At 40.3% G+C, this 8,151-nt stretch overlaps 1 protein-coding gene across 3 annotated transcripts; it reads left to right on the plus strand.

The window, feature by feature from the left end:
- The first annotated feature begins 1,543 nt into the window (after positions 1–1,543).
- Positions 1,544–7,425, plus strand: LOC114911304 (uncharacterized protein C1orf53-like). 3 transcript variants are annotated; one of them, XM_029254996.1, is made up of 4 exons: positions 1,544–1,750; positions 1,844–2,118; positions 6,401–6,502; positions 6,783–7,425. In XM_029254996.1, the coding sequence occupies exons 2-4, from the start codon at positions 1,867–1,869 to the stop codon at positions 6,852–6,854; spliced, it is 426 nt and encodes a 141-aa protein (XP_029110829.1). In that variant the 5' UTR covers positions 1,544–1,750; positions 1,844–1,866; the 3' UTR covers positions 6,855–7,425. The 3 variants fall into 3 exon arrangements, with proteins under 3 accessions (XP_029110829.1, XP_029110830.1, XP_029110828.1); XM_029254997.1 differs by having other exon boundaries at positions 1,544–1,711; XM_029254995.1 differs by having other exon boundaries at positions 1,544–1,701.
- The last annotated feature ends 726 nt before the right edge of the window (positions 7,426–8,151 follow it).

Consider the following 8,151-nt stretch of genomic DNA (forward strand, 5'->3'; position numbering starts at 1 on the left):
AGTTATTATATTACAAATATGTTATTCTTAGTTTTACTATAAATTCACAAACATGTCAGTTTTACGTCCGTACTTATTTGTACAAACACACTTTTTTCACACAAACTTTCAAACTACTCTTCTAATTGAACAAATCCAGTTTTAAAGCAAACAAATGAGCAATGTTTTATTTTCTCATTTAACACATATATCCAGAGCGGAAACAAACACAATCTGATAGCCCATTAGGGTTAATCTGAGGCTAATATCCAAGGAAGTTCTCATATAGTATCAGTCAGAAAGGTACAGAATACAGAGTGCACAGCATAAAACTGTGGCACAACAAAGTAAAAGAGGATAAAAACAAACTAGTACCAGATGCTGACAAACTTGAAAGGAATCAGGTCATCTATACATACCCTAAAGTTCCATAAGAAGTGATACATCATCAAATTTCTAAAATACCCTTCTATTATTATTCTACTTATTAGATGATACAGAAAATAAATCCATTTACTTTCTTTATAAGAAATGATTGACCTCCAAGTTAATTTTGCGATTTATCAGGGTAATTAGTTTTAAATATGGAATTATTTGTTTATTTATTTATTTAATTCATTTAATGTAATGCATAAATTGTACTTTTGCTGAGATGTACGTCGCTTTGGACAAAAGTGTCTGCGAAATGAATAAATGTAAATGTAAATGTAGGAAGAATACTTCTTTCGCCATTGTAAAATTCACATGTAGTAACAGTGCTGTAATAGCCAAAATATATTAGCAGTCATACTCAGGGGAGCTATGAACGTAGTGGTTTGACAGATCAGGCTGGGGTGGCACAGCAGGTAGCGCTAGTGCCTCAGAGCTCTGGGGCTGTTGGTTTGAACAAGGGTTTGAATCTGGCTGTTTGTGTGTTGTTTACATGTTCTCCTCCAGTTGACGTTTCCTTTGGGCGCTCTGGTTTTCTCCCACAGTCCAAAGACATGTTTCGGGTGAACTGGTAAATCTCAATTAGCGATAAGTGTGTAAACAAGTGTATGTGTGTGATGAACTGGCATGCTGTCCAGGGTGTAAGATTCAAAAATAGGCTCCTTACCACTATGACCCTGCGCTAGACAAGTGATTAGTGACAGTAGGGAGGGACATCTTGCTTGGTCATTTGAGGTCACGCTCCCCTTGTTAAGCCTATGAGTTATAAATCAATCCATGCCTAAATGTTATAATTATAATATTTAACTTTTTTCCTTCACTTAACAGTTGTTCCATTACATTTGAACCAGTATTGTGTTTAGTTCATTCTAACCCTTGATCACTGAGGTCCAACGTGTGGTAAATAGTATTAGATAGATACAGTATGTAACAATGTAAAATCCCTTTACAAATAACAAACAAATTAATCTGTATTCTTCCACTTCCCCACCTAAGTCTGGTTACACGATCGTGTAAAATCCTGCTAAGCAAGGTGGCGGTGTGTTTCGCTGGCTGCGAAAGGATCCCGGGGCGGTTGCTGCGCTGTGTTCCTTTAAAAACACGAGGGCGACAGAACTTCGTGGGTAAATGCGTGTAGATGCCGGGGAGGAGGACCTGGCTGCGCGCGCCACCACGCCACGGCGACGCACGCGGGACAAATGAAACGAGTGCGCAAAACGGACAGCTGGGGAAAGACTAGTCAAGGGAACCGAGTTGTCGTGAAAGTGGAAGCGTTGCCGGTCATGATGATGAGTGAATGCGAGTGAGATTCGATCGCCGGCGACGTGTAGCTCGTACTCCTGTTAGTAACTAAACCTGCAGTAGCGTAACACGCTATATACGACGTCACATTCACGAGCTGTTTCTCAATTTTGTAACTATTTATTGTCGTTAGTTTTCCATACAGCCAGAACACATATGTCGCCGTCCAGCCGCTCGGTGTCCGTGGTGTGTCTGTCCCTCGGCAGAACAGGCTCCGTCCCGCCGGCGCTCGGCGCGGCTTCCCGCCACTGTCGCGCGAGACACGCAACACGCTCCATGGCTGAAGTTCACACGCGCGACGCAGCTTCCCCTCCGGCTTGTCTGAAGACGGACACGAGCGCGCGGATGGACGTGCGGCTGACCGAGGAGGACAGGGACATCGCGAGGCTCCACCGCGAGGCGTGTGAGGTGAGAGTCCCGCGGCCGCGCGCTCTGACGCGCGCCCGTGCGGCGCCATTTTTGGCCGAGCGCTCAGTCCCCGACCTGCCTGTGTGTGTCGGGCGGTCAGCTTTACGGTACCACGATTTACCCAGTAACAGTTCGTGGGGCACCCGAGTAATCCATTAATTTATCACTGAAACACAATGAAAACTAGGTTGGGGAAATGCGCGTCAAGTAATAAATTCAATAAAATAATGGAAAAACGATAAACAATACACAACATAATCAGTATAAAAATTGATGTAATACGACGAGGAAGGAAGCCGGCCACCTGGTACCCCGGGCGTCGAGGACCCGGGCCGCCTGGTACTCTCTTTATATAGCTAGTAAATTTGTGCTTAAATTAAAATTGGCTTTCCCCAAACAAATTATCTATATGTATAATTGCATGCGCAAATTAAAACTTGCTTTTCTACTTAAAAGTACCAATTCAAGTCACTGTTGCAATGTTAAACTTTCACAATAATGGTTTTTAAAAATTGTATCGATTGATTAATTAATTTTTTTTTCTTGTTTTGTTATTGTTTTTACTTTTTTTTTCCCTATAACTTGTTTCACTATAACTGTCTGTCCAGTGCTGGGTCACTGCTTATTTATTATCACTTCTCTTGAAGGTGAATGAACTGTGTTGCCGGTGAAGGCGGGAAAAAAACTTCACCAACTGCTCAAGAAAAAAAAAAGGCCAATAAAAACCATAGAAAAAGTCAGCTTACAGTGCAGAGGTGTTGCCCAATTTTACAGTGGAAGTAACTGGATTTAAAAAGTCAAGAAGAAGTTAAAGCATTATAAATGAGTAAAATTAAAAAGTAGTTATTCCGAAAATTGCTCCTGAAAGTACAATTTCTATATGTACGAGAGTAGACCCAACCCGACCAGTCAGGGTTTGCCCTCTACTATGAAATTGTTTCACATATAAATATGCTTGCCTATTCATTCACTTGTTTTTTCTACTGATGTCACTTGGTAACATCTGTTTTGTAACTTATGTGTGCTTACTTTGTGTTCGTAAACTCATGTTCGCCCCCTTATTTATTATGAGGCCGATATCGATCGGCCATTTGTGGTTGGCTTGCAATCGAGCAAGCACCTACCCCTGCCGTGCCGTGGTAGGATAAGGGTAAGAGTATTGGAATATTAATCCAAGCCAATCTGTTGGTCAACGGTTCAAATCCAGGCATGCGCAGTGCTGATGAGCCCCAATAAGGGCGAAACAGCTGTCTACTGCTTTGCTGTTTGTGACTTGGTAAAATTTCATTCAAAACATCTCTTAACCCCAATTAGGGGAGTGGTAGACGCTTGCTCGATTGCAAGCCAACCACAAATGGCCAATCGATATCGGTCTCATAATAAATAAGGGGGCGAACATGAGTTTATGAACGTAAAAACACCCTCCTACAGACCCAGTTGTTGTGCCGTGGTAGAATAACGGTAAGAGCATTGGAATATTAATCCAAGCCAATCTGTTGGTCCACGGTTCAAATCCAGGCATGCGCAGTTCTGATGAGCCCCAATAAGGATGAAACAGCTGTCTACTCCTTTGCTTACTTTGTGTGTTTGTATGTACATATGATATACAGTGACACGAAAAAGGAAATACACTCTTTCAGTTCAATGGTTTTACAAATCAGGGCATAAATAACAATCATTATTAGATGAGAGACGGCACATAACAGATTTCACTGTGTCATTATTTATTCAACAAAACGTAAGACACAATGCAGAAACCATGTGGGAAATATTACGTACACCCTCACTGCTTCCATAGGAATTACGAAGGTAATTAGCAGCTAGGGGCAGCTAATCAAATGCACATGATTAGTTGATAATGAGCAAGTGCGACCACCTCTATAAAAGCAGACCTTTTGACTGTGTGGTAGTCTGTAGTGTTCAACCAATGGAAGTAAAAGACATTAGCAATAAACTCAGAGAAACAATTATTGCTGCTCACCAGTCTGCAAAGGGTTATGAGACCATTTCCAAACCATTTTGAAGTTTGTCATTCTACAATGAGAATGATTTTTTACAAATGGAAAACATTCAAAACAGTTGCTAATTTTTCCCAGGAATGGGAATCCAAGCAAATTCACCCCAAGATCAAGCTGTAATGCTTGGAAAAAATCACAATAAACTCAGGAGCAGCATCTAGGGATCTACATGCTTCAGTTTAAGTATTTAAAGTTCATGGCAGTACAATGAGAAAAAGACTGAAAAAGTATGGCTTTCATGAAAGCTTAGCCAGGAGAAAGCCCATTCTCTCCAAAAAAAGAACATAGAAGCAGAGCTTGGGTTTGGAAAGTTCCATCTGCACAAACCACAAGATTGCTGGAACTATGTCCTTTGGACAGACGACACCAAATGGAGATGTTTGGTTGTTTTGCACAAACACCATGTTTGACAAGAACCAAACGCAACATATCACCACAAACACCCCATACCAACTCTAAAGCACAGCGGTGGAGAGGTGATGATTTGGGCTTGTTTTGCAGTCATAGGATCTGGGAACCTTGTAATAATTGAATTGACCACCTCCTTTTTATACCGAAGTATTCTAGAGACAAATGTGAGGACACCTGTCCCACAACCAAAGTTTGGCCAAAGATAGGTCATGTAACAGGACAGTGACCCTAAGTACACCATCAAACCTACAACTGAATGGCTGAGAAGGAAAAATACGTGAACCAGTTATTACTGTTTCTTTGTCTATTTATTATTTTGCTTAGACAGTACGTTTATCTAAGATACTTACCGTTTAACATCTTTGCATAGCTTTAGATTTTACTGGAAGACAGAATGTATTCCAGTTAAATACCTTCCTCAAGGGTACAACTACTGGGCCCCTCTAAGGATATGAACCAATTGAGAAATTCATGGCTTTTAAAAAGTCAAAATTATTTTGGGTACCTTTTCTTTCACAAATTCCTCTGTTGTTAAGAACAACTTTTTAGACACAGCACAAGGACACATTTCAGTATGTTTAGATTATTCAAAGTAACATTTTATGCTGTAGGAGTGTTTACGTTTTAAAACAACTTCTTTCAGCGGAGTGCACAGAAGTGAGAAATGTACAGTACACAGACAGTGCCGGCTTTACTATGGAAAGCGGAGACGCCATCTAAAATGACAAGTGGTGCCACCAAAGAGCCCGAGGCTCTTCTTGTGTAGTGTCTTCTCCAAAGACGAAACAAGTGGTCTCCTTTTAAATAAAGACATGTTACAATAACTTTGTTAAAATGAAACGTGACCATGTGCTGCACACGAGTGTATTGTGTGGACCGCACCTGTAACAATTATATTATAGGGGGCCTTATAAAAACTGTAAGAAACTTACTTAAGCTTCTGAAGTCATCGTTTAGTTGTCTGTCAGAGCTATTCTGTCAAAAAATGGAGGTAAAAAGCACTGAATGCACATTGATGTTAGTGTTTTGAAACCTTACATATTAAAAGCTGTCAGCGCTTTGATTTTAGTTTGCAAAAAAATTAAGACTTTCGGCAGTTTTTTCGCAGCTGAAAGGCAATGATAGCGAATGCCAACTTCCAAAACCAACATAAAGTTATCATAAAAAAGCATTATTTGTGTTATTGGGCTGTCCTGTCCGACTAACCACCGTATCGTGGGTAAGTTAAACTGTTATGTATGTAAAATTGGACAAACATGATCACGCTCATAGCTTGAGAAACTTCTACTGTTTGAGCTTCATTTGATTTAGAGTGTTATTAAAGTGGCATTGTATATATGACAGTAACCATCATCATCATCGCTGTAAATTTAACCAGTCTTAACCACTGGGCTGTCTAATATAGCGACAAACTGCCATGAGACATGGTGGAAAGTGCAAACATGAAAGGCTGGCTAACTGCTGCTATTGAAAAACTGAGGGCACAGCCTCTGAAACATCTATAACCCCCCCTGCTGCTAGGTCATGAATTTTTGACACTTTAATTTTAGGATCCAAATGACAACATAAATATACGACATTTAAATAAGTCATTTTTATGTAAAACAGTCTAACTGTCAGATTTAATCTGTGGACTTTATGGAGTTGAGTGCAATCTAAACGCAGTTTGGCTGCCAGTGGACACATCTTTCAAGTTCACAGTGAGGACTGCAGATTTTCAGTTTTTGGATTAGCCTTTAAAATCTGACGACTGTGGCTAGAGTTTTAATACATGTTGTGATATGAGACATATTACATCTCTGTGTTCAGGGCTGTGTCATATATGTGCTTTGGCATTGTTTCTGTATTTCTAGGCTAAGGCAGAGATGTACACAGACCCTGTAACAGGATACAAGGTGTTCACGGAGTTTGCTCACCTTCAGAGGGGAAAGTGCTGTGGAAGCGGCTGCAGACATGTAAGAATATGCCGGCAAGTGTTGAGTCTTGCAGTGTTGCTCTCTATTGTAAGCTTCATTACCTAATTGATGATTTTCTGTGCTATGGATATTTCTTACTTCTGGACATAGAGTAAATATTGATTATTCTCATTAGAAAAATTATGCTGATGGACAACATTCACCTTCGGTTCTAAGTGACGCCCATTGTATTGTCAAAACATATGGGCGTATGTTTAAATTGATATGTTTTTCCCTAAACAAAATGTTGATCCTGTTAATTCCTTTGTTCTGTTAACAGTGTCCTTATGGCCAAGTCAACGTGAAAGACCCTGCAAAGAAGAAGAAATTTAATACAGCATTTTATGCATAATAATTTTATGGAGCACAGTGGATCCTCGAGAAGCCCTGTGGTCTCAAAGCTCCGGAGTTGCATGCTTGAATTCAACCTCTGTTGTGTCCGTCAAGAGATTGCACGTTCACATGGATTTCTTCCTAGTACTGCTCTTTTCTCCCACATTCTAGAGGTGTGCTCTCCAGGTGAATCAGTGGTTCTGAATTTCCTGTAGTGCATGACTGTCAGTGTGAATGCGTTCATATATAAGTGCCTGTGATGGACTGGTGACCTGTTCACAGTGTAGCCAGCCTTATGGCACAGCCTTCCTGGGCGGGACTCCGGATTGCCATGGTCCTGGTATGAATGGATGAAAGAAACATTTATTTTTTGAGGAAAAAAAAAAAAAAAAACTCCGGTCTGTACTACCTCCATTGTTACATATATGTAAAATAAAATCTTCAAGTCTTGCCATAATCAGTAATTTGTGTATAGGTGTGGCCTTCAGAGGTGCAGAACTGCATTCAGTTGTCAGCCTTAATCAGAAATGATTTTGCCAACAACAGGAGACCTTAAATTGTACTTTTTTTCTGCTTGCTAGTCACCAGAATGTGTACATTCACATTTCTACATCAGGGTGTTAGCAATACCCACAAATCAGCCTGGCTACAAAGCAGAATGTACAACCCCACCAAGCCGATCGCTTTCTTTACACACTACAGGACATTTGCTTCCGGGCAGGAAGGCTAGTAACAGAAGGAGATCTGAGAAACATACAGCTTGCAGGAGTCTGGCTAGTTTAACACTTTAAATTAAAAGAAGTCCCTGTGAATGAGGGTTGTCACATCCCTGCAGAATAATGCGAAAGCCCCACGTCTGTGCTTTTTGTGCCAGCTGGTTACTAAGTGATATTTTTAGATTGTGCTGTGCCTGCACAACAGCTGTATTAAGTCTACTCACAGTGGGCATTGAAGTGTTTCTCAAAAAATACTTTTACAATAGCCTAAAACAGAGGGAACACTTTTCTGCATGTTGCTTCAAATATGCTGAATTGAACAGATTTCCTAAAAAAAATTCAACATTGTGTTACTTGTTAGGGAACAAGTTTCATTAAAACTCTTGTTTTCATTCGTTTTTCCAAAACAGTAGACATCTCTCAGTTCTCTCAATTTTAAACACTACTAAACACAATATTGGCAACTTCTTAACACCACCCCCAGTCCTGAGATTTGGACAGAACAATGTGCAAAGATGGTAAATAAAGGGTAGAAATACCATAAAAGAACCGAGAGTATGTTCAGTCACATTCAGAAACTGGCATTACTACAGAATCTTT

Source organism: Scleropages formosus, chromosome 9 (assembly GCF_900964775.1).
Source record: "Scleropages formosus chromosome 9, fSclFor1.1, whole genome shotgun sequence".
NCBI lineage: Eukaryota > Metazoa > Chordata > Actinopteri > Osteoglossiformes > Osteoglossidae > Scleropages > Scleropages formosus.

Excerpts from the sequence above, each read along its gene's own strand:
- LOC114911304 (XM_029254995.1), top strand. The coding sequence starts at position 1,608 with ATGAAACGAGTGCGCAAAACGGACAGCTGGGGAAAGACTAGTCAAGGG. Across the intron at positions 1,702-1,843 it reads GTTGCCGGTCATGATGATGA|TTTTCCATACAGCCAGAACA; the intron begins GTGAATGCGAGT and ends TATTGTCGTTAG. Across the intron at positions 6,503-6,782 it reads GTGGAAGCGGCTGCAGACAT|TGTCCTTATGGCCAAGTCAA; the intron begins GTAAGAATATGC and ends TTCTGTTAACAG.